This window comes from Bombyx mandarina, chromosome 01 (assembly GCF_030267445.1).
Source record: "Bombyx mandarina strain Sakado chromosome 01, ASM3026744v2".
Lineage (NCBI taxonomy): Eukaryota > Metazoa > Arthropoda > Insecta > Lepidoptera > Bombycidae > Bombyx > Bombyx mandarina.
In genome coordinates, this window is record NC_143208.1 from 5,066,049 (window position 1) to 5,086,915 (window position 20,867).

Here is a 20,867-nt window from a genome sequence, read left to right on the forward strand (position 1 = left end):
CGTTTTCTCTGCTTTAAGTATGTCTTTTACAAAAGATACTTTTTCATGATTTTCTTAATTTTTTTTGTTCATAAAATCAAATTAAAAATGTTTATCATTATTTGGCGATCAAAGAATACATAAATGCAGTCCGCGTTGACGTCTAAAGTTCCGGAAATGCAGTCGGGCCGCCCAACACTCTCCTACGAAGTAGGAAATATAAATAGGATGCTTCCCTATGAACACTAACTTTTTTATGCTTTAAAACCGCATGTGAAGATGACATTTAAAAAAAAAGGCAAAAAAATAATTCTATTCAAATTTGAAACAAAAAAAAATTCTATTCAAATTCGAACCTAAAAAATAATAAGATATGTTATAAGATATTTTTAGAAAATGTATGCTCTCGAAACCCTAGTGACACGGTTTAAATAATATTTCAAAATGGGTCAGACACAAGATCATTTGAAAATCAAAGTAGCATGGTGCAATGAACCTTGTTTTCTGAACATTCGTAAATATTTAATATTAATGTTATGGGTTTCCCAAGACCAATGTACTTAAATAGAGCAAATTAAAATAAAAAAAATTAAAATTGTTATTTTGAAACTAAAATGTCCTAAATAAGCTATTATGACTCTAGCTCGCATTTCTAAAAGATACAAGTGTTCACTATTTGAAAAATAAAACAGTTTTACATAAAAGTAAATCGGATGACATTTACGGAGCATCTCTAAAGCGAACTTTGAGGAGTTTACCAGAAAAATTTTTTAAAGTGCATCGGAACATATCGAGTGGAACGCGTTAAAATTTTCTGCTTTAAAAACAAAAATATAGTTTTGACGAGGAGTTTGCTGACCGCACGACGACAACTCACAGTCGCGATGCGAATTGTTGAATGAACAGGTAACCGACCCCAGCTGTTTGCAGTCGGCATATGTATGAATGAATTTTAAATACGCGAATGTTTTCATAGTGCATCGCGCAGTTGCATTTCGTCGTGAGTCTGCATTGTGGGACGACTACTACAAAATTAGCGTCGAAAATAGACTCTACGTCTCAGGAAGCTGAAAGAATATTAGATTTATTGTAGGCTTTACGGTTACCCGGGAAAACATCAACGAGTTGTGTCAATAGGAAAATGGATATGCTATGTTCTAAGAATATACATAGTTCGGTGCTATGTAGTGATTAATCGGTTCAGTTAAACTCGAGTTCCCAGTGGAGAATTAAGCCACGTTACTTCAAAACAAGCTCGGTAAACTTTGGAAAAAAATGCAGGTAATTTTTATACATTTTATTAAGTTTCACATATTGCCTTAACTAGTTTTATTTTTATTTTTTTAACTTTTACTAAAGTTTCTTACGAGTTTGGAAACTTTCAAAACTTGTGTGTTCAAACTTGAGTTGAATCGATTTTAGATTTTAGGCGGGAAGTCGGCGATTCTTACGTGTATTTAAAGGGTCGGGGCGAGAAGGTCGCGTGCGTGACGTGTCGTAGCTGCGTCCACCGGTTGATATCTTAGGGTTCGACACTCGCATCGTCAAGTGTTGTTCGAAGTTGTCGTGGCGGGTAAAGTTTTGTGCGGACTGTACCGTACCACCCTCCACCCACATCGATCGAAGCGGCGGCGCGCGCACCACTCCGGCCCCAATATAAACTGCGACCCTCACACCAAACCCTCACAACCGCAAGAGGACGCGCGCGATCACCCGCTACGCCGCTCGCCCGGGGCGCCGCTCTTTTCTCTTTTCTCTCTTTTTCTCTGTACGTCTGTCTCTCACTAATGCGGCCGCGCTAAGGCCGATGCGGGCGCCGCGATGCCGCGTTGCCTCATGGCTAAAAAGTGGAAGGTGGCCCCGGTGCCGGAGGTGGTCGAGGAGTCTGACGAGGAAATCGACGTGGTGGGTGAGGGCCGCGGTCGAAGTCCTGCACCTGCGGCAACGGCCCCGGGGCCTTCGCCGCGCGATCCAGAGCCCACGCTCCTCTACAACGGTGAGTATAAATTGGAATTTTAGGAATTTTAAAAATTTGTCACAGACCAGGCGAAGACAGCGGCCCAACTCCGGTGCGCGTGCGACGTTCGGTGTTAGGTTGGATCCGTCGGCCGGTCAGTTGATAGTTTCGTTTAAGTTTACCGTTTTGCTTCAACGCGAATGTCCGACGTCGCGAAATACATTTGAACAGCGAGGCGCTAGCGAGTTTTTGTTATTTTATTTTGTTTTCGTAATCAAATCGAATACAAACGACCGGATCAAAATAATTTGAAACTGAAGGAGATTTGTTATCATGAAGATTGTGGCGAGATAATGTAGCGTGATTGAAATACAATGATGTATAAGCAACAGATACCTACATATAGAAGCAACAGAGGGTGGAAGCATTTGGCAGCCTGCCATCGAAAGCCCAGAGGATGCCAAGTGACAGCGAAATGGACGGTACCGACTTCAAGACTAATAGCAGCAGTATATTTCAAACATATGTACGTGTTATTATTGATTCGTATCAAAACTGAATGAGTTATTAATTGGTTTCGATAACTCTAAGACGAAAAGTCTTTAAAGTCACCATAAATTAATATATAAAAAATTAAGAAAATTTATTGAATACTTATATTTTTATTTTTAAAACTTTTTTTGTTCTATTTATTTCTGATTTGATGATGATTTGTTTTTAGGGCTGAATAATGGTTTTATAAAAATAAAGATAAAAACTTCTTTTAAGTTCGAAAAATTTTAATGTATTTAAAATGATTCTCATTAAAAAATAAAAAAATACATACTTGTATTTTAAGTTAAAACTTTTGCGATTGCAACGCGTAGTAATAAAATTTGTTTTTATTGAAATTTTTCGATTGAAGCAAACAGCACTATCTCGACAAATCTGAATTCGTCGTAAACTTATTATTGCGTTCATATAATCTGCAGAAATTTACTTATTTCTTTGGTGTCGCGATTAAAAAAATTATTTTAAAATAGAATGCATAACAATTAAATGTTAATTTGTTAACAAAAATTTTGATTCAAATTATCGTTTTGGGATTCCTTACCTTTTTATGTTGGTTTTTTTTACCGAAATACATTAAAAGTCGGAACGTTGAAAATAATTAAATTAAGCTTCATCAAACAATACGGTGACTTGGATACAGGACTTGGAACCGTTCGCTATTGTTATCTTAAATGCGCAGAGAGAATTGCCAAGCAAACTGGAGACGCGACCACTAAATGCTTTACAACTCGGACGACAAATACCTAATTGTTTCACTAGCTTTGAAGACACCACTGTAACTTACCCTTTACGATCTCAACTTTATTTAAACGACTAATAAAGTATTGAATCGAATGCCTTTTTAACGCGTTTATTTTATGTTCGTTTTAATTCTTGAACATTCCGATCATTATCACTCGGTGAACTGAATGACTTTAGGTATACAGTATAAATACAATATACAATGTTTATGGATGTATAGCGTGAGATCAAATATTTTCATTTTATAAGTTTTAATTTACGATTTTTTAGAATAAAACAAACACCTTCATAATTAGGAATTTAATATCAGTGAAAAAAAAATCATATGCTACTATGATTAAACAAAAAAAAAAAGAGTTTTCGAAATCTAGAAAGTTCTAGATAAAATCTCGTACTAAAATTTTATTTGCGTCCTTATATTTTATATTTTCCAATTTTACGTATCCTTTATGACGCTTAGAGACGATCGAAGTTTTATTAATCGAAATCTGAACATTTTCTTAACTACCGTTAAATAATAATAGATAGTTTATTTATTATTTAAAATAGCACGTAGATTATGAATTAACATTTCATTGAACTCAGATTAACCAACCGTGGTAAATAAACATTTTAAGGGTTATTATTATATACAAATATTTATTATTTTCAATCTATGATCGTTAGGAAACGACAGATTGAGGTCCTTATGAAAATTAATTTATAAGTTATTTTAATTCAGTAGAAATATGTAAAGAGCTTCACTAAAATTTTTAAATAAATTTTTTTAACCTGTTTGTTATTGGTATACAATAGACGTCTCGAATCAGGTTTTACGATTTTTTACGTAGATATAGCTGGAACTGCTTAGGGAACACCTCGTGCCATACAGCTTTATAACTATTCTATTATAAATTACAGCATGGAAGCAATTATATTCGTAATAAACTAAAAAATAAAACTATATACTATTTTTTTAATACAATTTTACGTATACGATACTTTTTACAATATACTTGAATGTTTGCAACTTGTGCAACTTTTTTGTAACTAGAAAAAAATTCTGAAAAACTCAATATATACGGTAAATACATGATTATCTATGGAAATATTAAGTTTAATTATATAACAAAATCGTAATTTAACATACGGTAAATACATCTATGGAAATATTAAGTTTAATTATATAACAAAATCGTAATTTAACTTCCTCAGATACAGCGACTAAGCCCGTCGTAATTGTGAAAGACCGCGATAAAATCCGCATTCGACTAGTTTATGACACCCGGTATTTTGTCGTAGATAATCATAGTTATTACGATACGCGATTATTACGTTCGTGTATTGTAGCCTGCTTTGTTTCACGTTCAATATTATTTCTACGTCTGGAAAGTTATTTTTCTTTAACGCCGTCATTTTTAATACTCAAGTTATGAGTGTTGCCCCTGCCGACGCGCCTCAGATTAGTTCAGTTTTCTCTCTTTTTCTCTCAGCTACCAACAACTTTTTGTAAGACCAAGCGAGTTTTTATAATTTATAGATCTGTTAACTTTAGCAGATTAGTTTTGTTTGTCATATTATTTTACAAATAAAAAATACAGTAATAGGGACTGGCGATAGAAGTTGAAACTTATAACTAAAGAATTTTTAGTATTAAAATTGAAAATTTCAGAATGATTAAATTGAAATCATCAACAGCAGTCTGGTTTTCACATTTCGAGCAATTCGAGCAACAAGTATATACATGTTTATATGGCTTATTTATTATTCAAATATATAACAATTAACAAAAAAAAATGATATAACTATTAATGTACAATGAATTTTAGTAGGTCCATTCAATTTAGCTTGTAAATATATACACAGCACAAATCTTGCACAATGAGTCACCTGTATAGCTACATACATACACCTGTATAGGTGCTATTTCGCATGTCGGTAACGCGAACCCATAAGATTTTCCCTTACCAAAAAGTGGTCAACGCGGTTAAAGAAGCTTTTACTTCAAAAACCATTATTGCTTTAGGAAAATAAATTATCGATAAGAAATTCAGCGCTGTTCTATCGTGATATTCTCTCGAGCTTCAAAGAAAATATTTAAAGGCCTTAACCATGTGTATTTTCAGTAATTTATGTTTGCCTTCGACTACTGGTCCAATAGTTTAACTGAGTTTCGCTTGGTTAAACTTAGGCGCTGCTCACTTAAGTAGTTGTTCACTTTAGTTCGTCAACTAATATTGGAAACTTGTCCTCTCCTGGCTGCTGATCTTGAAATTAGTTAAAACTTATAATGAAATGAGTTGTTAGTTTCCATTTTACATCATTAATGAAGATTTTAAATTGTCATTATATCACTTATTATGTTAAGTGATACGAAAATACTTACAGAATACTTAATCCCATCAATACTTCATTTGGCTATAAATTGATTTTATTTCTAATAAATATAACTATGATGTACAAACTGCATTCTCTTTTCCAGATATTTATAAAATCAAACTCACATTAAAATCATTTTATTAACGACGTGACATATCCAGTAAATCAACAATCATTCATGCAAACCTGTGCTTGGTTTACACAAAATATGACTGTAATTTGAACAAACATTTGGTTCAGATATCAACGTTACTCCGGTTCAGGCGTTAATTGAAATCTGAAACCGTATTAGTCAATCCGAATGCTGTGGCCAATATTGGTTGTTTATTGGATAAAGCGCACCTTCAAATGAATTTCGAAATAGTGAAACGATTTTCAAAATTGTATTTTTAAGCTACGTGTATTTTTGTTTTGCTATGCAACAAATAAAGCGTTGTTGTTGATCATTTATTTATAGATATCGCTTGAATAATCTTCGGTCTTATTAACTAAAAACATATTGAATCCCTATATTTCAATGCGGATTTTAATGAGAGAAAAAAAAAGAGATATGTCCAAGATATAATTCGTAGATCCGAAGAAAACTCAGTGCTATTTATCATGGATACTCTCGAAATAAAACCTTTTATCCGCGAAGATAAAATATTCGAAACACCAGAGGCGGGCGGGCGGCTTGGCTGTTTTTGCTCGACTTTCAGGTCGCGACAAGTGCCAAACGCAGACCGGGTCATTTATCATTGGTAACTTTTGAAAGTCTTGTATCGCGGCTCATTTGATTGATTGGTTCGGTAAAATGTCAGTCTAATTCACGGCCCCGATTTCGTAGGTTGTAAATCAGACGTGTTTGCGTATCTCGCGATAATCAAAGCGAATGGATTTCCATCGATCTCGTTTTATAGCGCAGGTGTGTTTGGAGAACGCGATATGTACGATTCGTTCGATTCTACACAAAGTATAATTCTAATTATATTCAGGTATAAGTTACTTTGTTTAATGTGTTAAACATTTTTATCTAATCCCAAACAGTTATTAGACTATTATTTAACAGGCCCTTAGAACGATTCCTGTCATTTCTGAAATCATAACCTGATTTAAAAAATGACAGGAATTAGTCAATGACTACATGTAATATTATTATTATTTTATTATGTATCCAAAACAGTGTTAGTTTCAATTCCAATCGCCGATCTTTTATTAATATCCCACTTTCTAGTTCTTAATCTTCCACATCAAACTTGTTTAGTTTTATAAAATGAATGATAATTTCTAAGCGGCTTGAGTGCTGAAAATTATCCATAAGTCTGATATTGTAGTCCACTTGTATCATATTAGCGGTATAACCTATATCCATAGCGCTGTCACAAAAGAATTTTCCGGAAGGCAGACAGTGTTTTTCAGAATCATTCAGCCGAATGAAACCAATTTAACGAGTTATGTTTCGAAAAAAAACGGACGTTCGATTTAAAACGTTTTTTTTTCACATTGTGCATGCATTCGATAGTGATAACAGCAGTTTTAGCCTTTGCAAAGACCGCACTCGGGTCTTACTTTTAGTTTTTTCCCGGCGCTCGTGTGTACTATTTCAACGTAATGGGCCTGAAGCGTGTCGCGGGTTTGTGCACTTTACGGCGAGCAACGTCGATGTTTTTAGAACAATAGACCAAGCTTATATCGGTGACAAAGTTAGTTGGCATCTATAATAGTAGGTCTTTACCGGTGAAGTTGCCGTTTTACTATACTGGCCATTTGAAACGTAATTTATGTGTGACAATCAATTAATTTTAAATTTAATTTTGTTTACGACATAAATGCGCCACCCACCTTGAGATATCAGTTCTAAGGTCTCAGTATAGTTTCAACGGCTGCCCCGCCCTTCAAACCAAAACGCATTACTGCGTCACGGCAGAAATAGGCAGGGTGGTGATACCTACCCGCGCGGACTCACAAGAGGACCTACCACCAGTAATTACGCAAATTATAATTTTGCGGGTTCGATTTTTATTACACGGTGTTATTCCTTCACCGTGGAAGTCAATCGTGAACATTTGTTGAGTACGTATTTCATTAGAAAAATTGGTACCCGCTTGGGTTTCGAACACCGGTGCATCGCTCAACAAGAATGCACTAGACGTCTTTATCCTTTAGGCCACCACGACTTCATAATTGTATTATATAATAATAATTGTATTATATTTTCGAATTCGTTCATTTGTTTATTGATTACTGTTTTGTTTTTACTATGTATTTCATCAAAATGGACTCGATAAAAATAGAAGTTAATTATGGAATAACAGTTCCGTCGCGGTAGCAATGCCGCACAAGCCGATCACAACATTAATGACGTATACGGAGTGAGCACTGCAAACGGACACACGACTCTATATTGGTTTTAACGCTTGCGACATGGAAATATTGTCCTAAAAATTAACTCCCGTGATCGCCCAAAAGCTACAGCTACGACGAATTCAGGTGATAGTGGAAGTTGACAATACTCAATTTGCTAATTTAGCAGTGACTTTCAACGTTAACATCATAGCAATAGTGGTCCATTTGCGTCAAATCCATAAGGTAAATAAACTTATAAGTGGCTGCCAAACGAACTGAACGATTACTAGCGTGACGAATGCGTTAAGGTATAAAAAAAAAACTACAAAGGTTAGGTTTGGAAGTTTGACTTCTACAAGAAGGGCACTGAAAAATTACCACTGGTTTTGTAAATACAACTGGCAGAGATGCAATCGTTAACATGGGTGTATATTTTGATTGATGGAAATATAATAACTTAAAAAAAATGACGATTAACTTTCTGTACTTCTTTTCTGATTTAATATTTTTGGTTTGGACTAAATTAAATCTAATCTAATCTCACTACTTCTAATTATGACTAATCTAATTATGATTTGTCATCGTGTTGCGTAGATTGTTTTCACTTTATTCCCAAGAAAAATGATTAATTTGTTAGTATTTTCATTGTTGTTTGAATTTATGACCGCTCTTAGACATTTGCAAACATGACGTGTTCACCACCTTTATTATACAGGGTGTAGCATAATGTTACTCTATAGCATGTCGTAAAGCTTCGGTTATGCAAATTTGAGTAAAGCACTATAGATTATAAAGATTCGTAGCTAAGTCATTACCTAAGGTACTTTTAACTGTTTTTTATGGCACTGTATTTTAGAAAATCCTTAAAAAACTAAATTTACCATATTAAGACAAAATTCTCTCTACAATAATATTATCAAACAGAAAAAAACTCGGAATCGACCCCTAAAACCATCATATTAATTGACATACGGAATTTCGAAATTAGCTTTTAATAAGTTCTATAGATCACTTGATATCATAGTAAAAACAACTGCTAATTACATTAAGCCACACTAAAATCGATTTCAAACAATACGAATGCAACAGTTATAACTGTCAATGTCCATATTCTAGACGTCATCCTTGAAAGCCGTCAAACACGTAGCTAAGTTCAGTAAAGATATTATAGCGTGAGAATAACAACAAAAGCGGTATTAAGAGCAAAATTAGTGAGAGGATTTACTGCGAGGCAGCCAGGTCATTGTGTGCAGCAACAGACTGTCGGTCTCTGTATAGTTCTCGCTCCACTGAAATTGTATTGCATCAGCGATAAATTCTCGATCCGTGAACAATTAATATCCGTTGTTATCCGCTGGTCGCTCTTTACGTGCTAGTAGGGGATTCATGTTTACCTTCTCAACTGTAAATTTAATTTTCACGTTTAGTGAAAATGCTATATTGATCTATTGTTATGTTAAGACTTTCTAGTCAATAACAACATTCCCGTTTAATATTTGATTTGTGCTCGTGAAAAAACAAAAGAAATGCAGCCATAAAAATCCCATAAACCTCAATGCGCTTATAATTCGCAGAGCAATCACTTAAAGTCTAAAATAAAAAGAAGACTCACTTGTATTCAGAGCACCCCTTCAAGTCCTTTGTTTATTTGTACAATCGAGAAGATAAAACAAGCTCTCATTTATACGGAGAATCTCTGTGAATAACGTTTTTAAAACAGTAATTCAGACTCAACGGAGTCTCCCATCTGCCTCGTCCAGAGGTAATAAAATGAAAGGGTTATTACGTTTGCCTCACTACCCATTTATATCTACGCATTACCTACTTTAAAGCGAACCGTAACCTTGGAAGCCTTTTCACAGTTTTCAGCGCAGTTGTTTTTTGTTACAAAAAAGTGTATGCGTTCGATTTTACCTAGTACCTAGTTTTTCCATGAGTGACCTGAGATACCTGAGTGCTTGGTCTGTTAGACCAAATTAGACGAATTTTTCGAATTTAATTGTATTTTAGTTCCTTACATACTTGATATCTCGCTCTAAGTATTCCTGGTGTACATTCAGTTCAATAACGCTGTATTATTGTAGGCAGAATCTTTGTTAGTATGGCAATAACAAAAGTACTAACAATTTAATGTCTAACCAGCGTGACTTAAATTTAAATTTACATGATTCAAAGCATATTTTAATCGACATACTAAAGTGTTCTTCATAATAAGCGCTACGTTTGTGTGTGGTCCGACCCTTTATATACATAGTTTCAAGCCAACCCCGGATGTAAGGTGGCTGCGAAATTACTCGCGTGTCGTCTTGTTTTGTGAAGTCTTTTATTAGGGCGTCGTGTTTAAGGGCCTGGAATGTTAGAGGTTTTTGAGGACGCTCTAAAGGTGATGCTCCGTAAACGTTTCCAGCCTGTTCTTGTTAGGCTGCATATAAAATGTTTGAGTATTTGTCCAGATGCGGCCAGTCCTAAAAAGTTTCATGATGAGTAAGATGAATTTAAAATTTCCATAAAACAAATCACTATAATATCTCTAACGAAATAAAAAAAAAAACTAAGAGACTCTTTTCCATTAGCTTTAAAATATTCAAATTTTAACTAAAACCTTTTATTGTGCAAAGTGAAAACTATCACCGTTCATAACAAAGACGCGCTGAAAATGTCGGGCTTAATTAATGAGGCTTTTAATTTCTCAAGAACAAAGTCCGTTAATACCTTAAAAGGTTGCCGACGTAGACCTCGGACGTTGATTGGGTTCCAACGAGCTCCTGAAATATGCAATTTGGAGTTCGAGGCGGAGGTGTCAACGCTAGGGCACGTGTCTACTGTCCTCGCCGAATATCTAACGATACTATACGCCACTAAGAATAAGTATAGTATGTACTATCTTGCTCTCACACATGCCACGCTCTTCGAACCAATTACGTCAAAGGGTAAGGTTTGAATGAAGGTAATCAATTTGTCTTGTGTCTACAAATTCTATCTTAAATGAATGTTACACGTAAATGCTCCTACCAGAAACGATTTGCAAGCGGATAGGTAAAAGCTGAATCGACAAAGACGACGACGGGTCTTGTAAAATTCACAAAACTGTCAAGTGAATTGAAATGTTCAGTTTCAATAGAAATAGAAATCCCAGCGAGTCTCGTTGCCTTCTTTTGTGACATTCTCGGAAACTCCCAGATTCCTTCGCATAAAGGAATCAGTTCGACGACGGGTTCTATCCAATTTAAGCAAATCGAAATTAAATTGATTATAATAGACCGTTTGCAATAAATCGTAGCTCATTCATGGCCTAAAATATCTCGCTGAAACCACGAAAGTTTACATTTAATGGAATTAACCTTACTCAAGGAATATTGGTTAATCTGGAAATTATAATAAACGAAATTTTACTGTGGTTTCTTTTTTTAACTTTAATTGTTTTCACATCTTAATTCAATTGATTATTTTGGAAAAAAAACCATAAAATTATATTTATTCAGTTGTCTTTTAATTTCGTGAACATTTCGAGGTTGGTTAAATAAAATAAAAAATTGGTTTTCCCACTTTCAAAAAACGAGCCCTAAAAATTCCCGCAGAGCTTAAATGTTAAATACCCTTATTTTCAAATAAGACTTATCACACAGTAGCCACCGCAGGAGCCGGATTAACGCGTTCAAGGCAGCTTCAAAACGGACACTTGTTTTATTCAATGTTGTATTTGTTTTAACATGACAATTTCGTTCAAAGCCAGGCTTCGGATCAGGATAAATTTGTGAATTTGATAAAGAAGAATGCGATGCCTAAAATAATTCCCACGATCATTTATCATCATCAGCGCTGTTTCCTTCCTATACTCTTTTGTTACATAAAACTATTGTTTTTGTAAAAATGTCGCAAATCGCATATACTTCAAAGATCTATCCACTCTTCAAATTGGAGCACGTGTCTGCTTCACGACAAAAATATGCAGCATGGTATTCCTTGGAAAACAATATTTTCCATAAATTTTTGGGATTCTATTTTTGTTGCATGTAGTTATTTCTTTGTTAATTGTTCCACACGCATGTCAGGTACGCATTTCGTTAGAACCAGTTATATGTTTGCTTGCAGGATTTGAACCCCGGCATAGTCACATCTCTTAATAAACGAGTATCTTATCTTTTAAGATACGACGACTTAAAATTTATACCCTGAGGTTGTTTTATAAAATTTTTGACCAGGATATTAAAATAATTCATGATTTTTATTATTTTCCATTGATACAGAGCACTCAACAGAATGAAACTGTGCAATAAGATTGATAAGGACGCGGATATTGGCACGCTGCCTTGATTGTGGTGGAATGGGAGTACAACCGAACATGGAATGCCTACTACAGGCAATAGGTATGTACATTTTATTAGTAGATACTATGAAGAACGGGTAAAATATAATGAAGAAAACTGGTTAATTTTCAAACCTGGAAGTAACCTTAACACCCCACAATTTACATTGATTATTTAATTGACAATAAATTTTCGACAATTAGAATAGTTTAAAGCTTTCTTGGCCAATAAATTAATATTGAGGTAACTATTTATAAATAAAATTGAACTGAAAAAAACTATTTATAAATAAATTTTGAAACTGAAATTTAATTACGTTTAATTATAACACTACATATATAGTAGTAGTAGTAGTGGCGGGTAGTATAAGTTGTCTTCGGTTACTCAACCATTCGAATTCCTCTTTTCGTTAAAGCTACCCAATAAGATAATTGTAAAATGGAAATGACTAGCTCGTCGTCAGAAGAAAAAATAAAGTTCAATCTATTCGTATCTCAAAGTTTTTAAAACAACCCAATAAAAGAAGGGAAACCGTATAAAGTCGAATCCGTAAAGCTGCCCCATCTCAAGAAACACATAGAGGCTAAAACATTCTAGCCGATCACCGCACTACCGATTTACTAGATGCTATAAAATGTTCTCGCTGCGGCAACGGCTTATCGGAAGCACTGAATTGAGTGAGACATCCACAAACACTATTGAATCTTCGCTTCAAAAGGCTTAGCTTGTTTTACGTTCCGTTTCGTGGGGAGCTTGTAAACCTATCCACAGGTCGAGAAATCAAATACCTGTAGCAGTACAGAGTGGTTAAATGGTATCAAAAATCTCGCTTGTATCCTTGAGATACTTCCAAGAACTATCTATTCCGTGATCTGTTCTTTATAGAAAATAATGATTCGATGAAATATCAAAAGTCTTTAAGCTTCAACATATTTTTTTGATAATTATGAAATTTTTAAGAAGTAGTAATTATTTAAGATTATTATTATACAAATAAAATCCAACTCTAAATCAATAGAGGTAGGTTCTAAATTATTTACAAACCGAATTGAGGGTTCCTGCATCGAAAAAAATTTTATTGGAAGCAAACGTCGAAAAATACGTATATGTCGACATATGTATAAAAATTAAAAGCAACTTCATTATGAAAATTTAAAACAAATATACTAAATGGCCATTGAGCCGTTCAGACTTATAAACTTTACACTCTGAAAAACGAAACTTAAGTCTAAAAACGAATAGAACTCAAAATAATTATATACAATGCCATAAATTTTAATTGCTTCCACAAAACGTAAGCACCCACTAAATTTATTCACCAAACTAAAATTGGTCAACGAGACAAGTTAAAACGAATTAATGTCGGTTTTCGTTCCTCAAAATTTCAATATAACAGTACACAACGATACGGCAATTGAAAGTTTCACTTTGTTTCATGCATACCGACCGACTGGTTACAGACTACGTAATGGTTCTTATCCAAAAGGACGTCGCGCGAGGAGCTCCGCGTCCGCCACTCACCGCGAAACTCGTTCCGAAATTGTTAAATCCTAAAACATACTTTCACCGCAGCACGCCAGCTGTCCTATCCTGTGTTGTTGCAAGATGCGCCATAATAGCCCGCCGTAGTCTGCGTGTAAAGGCTATAATTGCTTGTACAAACTTCGACATCGCCGACCATGCCACGCTTACAAAGCCTCAGTGAAATTAAATTGGGCTGTTGGTAGAATTTAAATACGGGCTCTACTGTTGGACTACTGGGCGAAGCTCTTGTCTTGCTCGTTCAACTTCTAACAATTTTCAGTGTTCGTTGCTTAATGTTGTTAAAGATAATGGTACTAGACTTCATATTCGCAACGTTTAAATAATTAGTACGTTGAATATTTAATTCAAAGTAAAAAGCTAACATTATTTTAGCAGAGCGTTAAGTGCGAGTCTTTTGAAAACAATTACTTAACAGCCAATTACTTAGGGAGTTTATAAATCTCAGAGACAAAGTGTTAATCCGTTGCTTTCTTGTTAATTTACTTTGTTTCGTGCTTGTTACCTGTGTTAGAGGAAGAATATTTTAAATGGAAAAAGATCTCGGATGAAATCTTGCTTCCACAGTTTGACTTCAAAGTAAAATCAGCATTTAGTGAAAATTTATTCCATTCAAGCATTTCTCTATATTGTTTTAAAGGTAAAGGCTATTTTCTTTTCAAGCGAACCATTTTTTTTCAGTACGAGTTCTCGACATGAAAATTAGATTTTTAATTTAAAGTTTGTCGACAGCGCACCTGCATCGTAGCTATCGACTTCTGAATCGATTCTAAGAGAGCGCGAGACTTCTTTAATTCTCATTCGAAATATCTGCTGAATACATTCTTCATTTGTCTTCAGATTGTTTTCCCTTTGTTCGCAAAGAAACCATTTCGTAACAAAATGTATCCGAAACTTTGTCCGAACCTCAAGCACTCGTATCTTAGTGGTTTTAGTCAGGCATTCCTTGGTTGGAAACAAAACTATTGCAGTTCAAACTTACTACTAGGAAACTTTTCGTGCCAGTTTTTTTTCCAATGAATAAAAGTTTCGAATTCATTGTGACAGTTTAACGCGTTTTCCTTGAATACTCGCGCTGTAAATATTATTAGCTAACACAAAAAAGCTACGTCGCCAGTGATACATTTTCAAATGAACAGATACGGCTCTTAAACACAATTCGGTACAACCAAACTGTCGCAGGTGACGGATTGTAATCAACGATCATTTGCCAAATTAAATAGGGGACGCTCGGGTCATTGGCCACGCATGTCTGTTCAATTCTCCTCTGTACACGATGACATAACGTACTGAACCTTCAGTTCGAAAATTACGTAATATACCTACTCATTCGCTTGCGTATTCTGTGTAGATACTATTAATTAAAATTATTACGGTCTTACTCTAAACACGCGATATGAATTTTGATAGGCGTGTTCGATTGATGTGATAAATTAATTCGGGAGGTGTTTCGATTATGCGGGATTTTTGCTGATAATTTCCTTTAATTAAACAAATAACAGTGGGTGGTTCTTCACGCATCCACACATAATATGTATAAAACTTAAGAATATATGGTTGTTCACATTGATTTGATTAAATTATTTTAGGCGGCAAAAAGTCTAATTGATCAATCAGTATTCCAAATACACAACCTACTTTTTCGATAGTCTCAAGTTGTATACGGCTACTACATATTATTATAATAGAAGATGAAAAAGTACTTCGTTACATTTAGGCTTCAAATCTCTGATGGGTCGTCCTATTTCAGTCATCCAATAATATTTTGGTAACAGATTTTCAAAAGAAATAAGTACCTAATTCGTTTTTTTCATCGAATTTCATAATTAAGGAATAAATTTGCGAATTAAAATGAAAACAAAAGTTTATGAATTTGTCTTAATACCTACTGCTGCTAATGTGTATTGGGGAGTTAACTTGGGATGGTTTCGGTTTCCCCTGGTCACCACTAGTTCAGTTAACCCCTTTGCTGATGACAGAGTAGTTTTTTATACTCCAATAGGAACAAGTCCGTTCTCGTGAAGAAACTTTACACCACATTCGAGGAGGAGGGAGAATGCTCATCCTCCGACAGTTTTTTTCTCTCCACCACCTTTTTTCCTCACGAAATATCTGTCCGTGATCGCACCACGTTAATCCTCAATTGGCTCTATTCAACAATATGCAAACGAAGTAAATTGTCCATTCAAAATAATGTGACAATACACAAAGCTGCTGTTGCCTCATTAAAAATGATCTTATAATCAAACCTTTTAGGCCCGCTCTTTTAAAATAGCCGTTGGAGTACCGTGGTAAGTCTTTTTTTTTTTCTACCTAAGCTGATAGGTAGCCTTGAGAGGCTATGTCAGCGTAACCTAACAAGTAGGTGAGCTCACGGGGTTCAAACCTGACGACGTTGCTAACACTAACCCTAGCAAGAGCAGTGCTTCGCAGAATCTACTACCGAGGAATATGGACCTAAACAATTATTTCAGTTTCGAATCAAGATAAATCTTGATGGATTCACCTAATAAACTCGTGGTGCTGTTAGACACTTGTTCCAACCAAGCTGACCCAAGAGTTCCACGTCACATTTATGTGTTTATATTGTATTTTTATGTTTTATAGCTCATAAGAATCATAGAGTCATAGAGTCATTGAACCATTGAGTCATTGAGTCATTGAGTCATAGAGTCATAAGAGTTATAGAGTCATAGAGCTCATAAGAGTCGCTTAATTTCTAGTCGGCTCAGAGGGTCGTGATTCCTGATCGATGGTAGAAGCACTAGCATAACAGCGATTCTCGCTCACGACTCGGTCGTGCGCGGACGTGCTTTCCGATCCGTGGCCCGCTTGCGAGCTGCGTCTCTGAACTCACAGTTGTGCTCGACTGTGTAGTGAACGTGAATACATCGTGCTTACAATTCGGTAGTGCGGACGCTCCGATCCGTTGGTCGCTTGCGATCTGCGTATCGAAGTCCATTTTTGTGCGCTAAAGTGTTGTAACCGCGAACCCACCCTTTACCAACTGTCTTTTTCAAGACAAAACCAATCGCTACGATCAGGCTTCCTGTGGCACTCACAGGCTAGCGATTTCCTAACCCTTCCCAAAACAACAGTCTTTTTCAAGACTAGACCCCCGCTCGCGATTCTGCCTGCTGTAGCACTATACAGCCCGAGCGGGTTCCTTTCCTTTTCCCCGCCGATTGCCGTTTTCACGGCATAGGCATTCCCCCCCCCTGCTCCTTGCTGTCCTGCAGCACAGGGGGGTTACAAATCCTATCCGGGGCCTCGCCTTTCGGCGAGTTCAACAAAAGTCCCGGGGCCGCCCCCCCCGGGCAAGAAGACCGAAGAATGGAAGAAGATAGTGCTAGTGATATTGTCGGGTTCCTCCGGGATAGGTACCCGTCAATTAGGGCCGAGTACCTAGAGTTTAGGGCCGCCCGTGGCAATCCCTCCCCCCCCGCGTCCGTCGCCGCGTACTTCAAACGTGCCTCGGAGGCACGCGCCGCGCCCCCCGCCGCCGTAATACATTCGAGCGCACGTTCCGACGATGCGGCTCACATAGCGCCTAACGCTACCCCCACCCCCACGCCCGCGTCGTTTACGTCATCGCGCGCTTCGTCCGTCGCGACCTCGATCGTTTCGAGTTCAGGCTCCGATACCGAATCGGAGATGGATTTCGAATCCGCGTCAAGCCCTCAGCCTGGAACTTCGGATGGGTTCCAAACCGTAACGCGCGGCAAAAAGCGTACTCGCGCCGTGGAGTCCCGGAGCTCCACGACGAAACAGACTAAATCCGCGACCGCCTCCCGCCCGCAGGTAGTCGTGACACCGGAGTCGGACTCCGCTCGCCGCGTAACCCCGCCGCCGCGTCCCAAGCCCGCGCCCGCTCCTAAAGTAGCTGCCCCGCCCCCGCTGATACTTCAAGAGAAGACAGCGTGGAATCGCGTGTCCCAGGCCCTTCAGGCCAATAAAATTAATTACACCCATGCGCGTAACGTCGCGCATGGGATCCAGATAAAGGTCGCAACGCCGGGCGACCATAGGGCCCTCTCTTCATACCTCCGAAAGGAGAACATAGGTTTTCACACCTATGCTCTTCAGGAGGACCGCGAGCTCCGCGTAGTGATACGCGGAGTCCCCAAGGAGTTAGATATTGATTACATAAAGGAGGATCTGACCGCTCAGTCCCTCCCGTTAGTTAGCGTGCACCGGATGCACAGTGGGCGGGGCAAGCAGCCCTATAATATGATCCTCGTCGCGTTGGAGCCAACCCCGGAGGCAAAAAAGAAAATCTCATGCCTCTCGACAGTTTGCGGCCTATCCGGGGTCTCCATCGAAGCCCCCCATAAACGTGGCACTCCCGGGCAGTGCTACAGATGCCAGCTTTACGGCCACTCGGCTCGTAATTGCCACGCGCGCCCCCGCTGCGTAAAGTGCCTCGGCGACCACGCCACATTAGATTGCTCGCGTGTTAGGGAAACCGCGACCGAACCTCCAAGCTGTGTCCTATGCCTTAAGCAAGGGCACCCCGCGAACTACCGTGGATGTCCTAGAGCTCCGCGAAAACGTCCAACCCACCCGGCTCCGCGAACCGTCGGCCCAAAGACTTCGGCACCTTCAGTGCCGAAACCCGCCTTCGTGCCGGCTGCAGTTCCCACGGTCTCGGCGTGGAAAAAACCGCTGCCGTATACGAAGGCGGGAACGGAAACCGCACCCCCGCCCCCGCTCGTGACACGCCCCGCGCCCCAGCCCCTGCTCGCACCTCGCCCCGCGCCCGCGTTCCGTCCCCCGCAACCCTCTGCCGTCAACGACTTCGCGCTCGTGCGCGACTTCGTCACCGCGGTGAACTTCGACCGTCTGCGATCGTTCGCTGACGCTATCCGTAGGTCGGTAACCCCCGAACAGCGGCTCGCGGCCGCGTTCGATCACATGGACGTTTACGAGTCCGTGTCGCGTACGTTATAAAATCTTTACCGGTAATCAATGGCGCAAAAAGGTAGAGAAAAACCGTATTCCCTTACGTTAGCATTCTACAATGCTAACGGACTCGCGCGGCAACGCGATCAAATTTTCAAATTCCTCCGCGACAATCTTATAGATATCTTGTTAGTGCAGGAGACCTGTCTGAAGCCCTCGCGTCGCGACCCGAAAGTCGCGAACTACGTCATGGTTAGGAATGACAGACTCACCGCCTCCAAAGGCGGGACTGCCATTTACTATAGACGGGCCCTGCACGTTGTCCCTCTCGATACTCCCTCGCTCTTACATATCGAGGCGTCAGTGTGCCGTATCTCGTTGACGGGACACCAGCCGATCGTCATCGCATCCGTTTATCTCCCCCCGGACAAGCCCCTCCTGAGCAGTGACATCGAGTCGCTGTTCGGCATGGGAGACTCCGTCATCCTGGCAGGCGATTTAAATTGCCACCACACTAGGTGGAACTGCCATCGTACAAACGTTAACGGTAGGCGTCTCGACGCGTTTATAGACGACCTCACCTTTGAAATAGTCGGTCCCCCAACTCCTACATGTTATCCGTATAACATCGCGCTCCGTCCGAGCACTATAGACCTGGCATTGCTTAGGAACGTAACTCTGCGCTTGCGTTCCATCGAAGCAATGTCAGAGCTCGACTCAGACCACCGACCTGTCGTTATGCAGCTCGGTCGCCCTCACAACCCAGTCACTGCTACGAGGACCATGGTGGATTGGAATAAGCTGGGCACGTGCCTAGCCGACGCCGCTCCGCCAATCCTCCCTTGCGGCCCGGATTCGAATCCATCCCCCGAGGACACCGTCGAATCCATAAACATCATTACCGATCACATCTCTTCCGCGATCATTAGATCTTCAAAAGAAGTCGATGTGGAGAACAGCTTCCACCGCATCAGACTGTCCCCCGATCTTAGGAATCTCTTAAGAGTTAGGAACGCGGCAATCCGGGCCTACGATCGTCTTCCCACGCATTCAAACCGGATTCAGATGCGTCGTCTACAACGCGAAGTCCACTCCCGCTTAAGCGACGCGCGTAACGATATTTGGCATAGTTATCTAGAACAACTCGCGCCCTCCCACCAAGCATACTGGCGACTAGCTAGGACTCTCAAATCCGAAACTACCGCTACTATGCCTCCCCTCATACGCCCTTCAGGCCAACCACCGGCATTCGATGACGATGACAAGGCTGAGCTGCTGGCCGATGCACTGCAAGAGCAGTGCACCACCAGCACTCAACACGCGGACCCCGAACACACCGAGTTAGTCGACAGGGAGGTCGAGCGCAGAGCTTCCCTGCCGCCCTCGGACGCGTTACCCCCCATTACCACTGACGAAGTTAGAGACGCGATCCACAACCTCCAACCTAGGAAGGCACCCGGCTCCGACGGCATCCACAACCACGCGCTAAAACTCTTGCCAGTCCAACTGATAGCAATGTTGGCTACAATTTTAAATGCCGCTATGACGCACTGCATCTTTCCCGCGGTGTGGAAAGAAGCGGACGTTATCGGTATACATAAGCCGGGCAAACCGACAAACGAAACTTCTAGTTACCGTCCGATTAGTCTCCTCTCGACGATAGGAAAAATTTACGAACGGCTCCTTAGGAAACGCCTCTGGGATTTTGTTACCGCGAACAAAATTCTCATAGACGAACAGTTCGGATTCCGCTCTAAACACTCGTGCGTACAACAAGTGCACCGCCTCACGGAGCACATTCTGATAGGACTAAATAGGCGTAAACAAATCCCGACCGGCGCCCTCTTCTTCGAGATCGCGAAGGCGCACAACGGTTTAATTTATAAACTGTACAACATGGGAGTGCCAGACAGACTCGTGCTCATCATACGAGACTTCTTGTCGAACCGTTCGTTTCGATATCGAGTAGAGGGAACTCGTTCTCGTCCCCGTTAACTGACCGCCGGAGTCCCGCAAGGCTCCGCGCTCTCCCCGTTATTATTTAGTTTGTATATCAATGATATACCCCGGTCTCCGGAGACCCATCTAGCGCTCTTCGCCGATGACACGGCTATCTACTACTCGTGTAGGAAGATGTCGCTGCTTCATCGGCGACTCCAGATCGCAGTAGCCACCATGGGACAGTGGTTCCGGAAGTGGCGAAT

At 39.4% G+C, this 20,867-nt stretch overlaps 1 protein-coding gene across 2 annotated transcripts in view; it reads left to right on the top strand.

Moving 5' to 3' along the window:
* The first annotated feature begins 1,313 nt into the window (after positions 1–1,313).
* The window catches only part of LOC114246280 (uncharacterized), a 58,969-nt gene continuing 39,415 nt past the window's right edge, over positions 1,314–20,867 (top strand). Inside the window, exons 1-2 of one of the 2 annotated variants that reach the window (XM_089727773.1) lie at positions 1,838–1,975; positions 12,160–12,279. In XM_089727773.1, the coding sequence (XP_089583899.1) occupies positions 12,237–12,279 (43 nt within the window). In that variant the 5' untranslated portion in view covers positions 1,838–1,975; positions 12,160–12,236. Of the gene's footprint in view, positions 1,976–12,159; positions 12,280–20,867 lie in introns of both variants that reach the window. The other variant, XM_028178745.2, reaches the window with a different exon arrangement.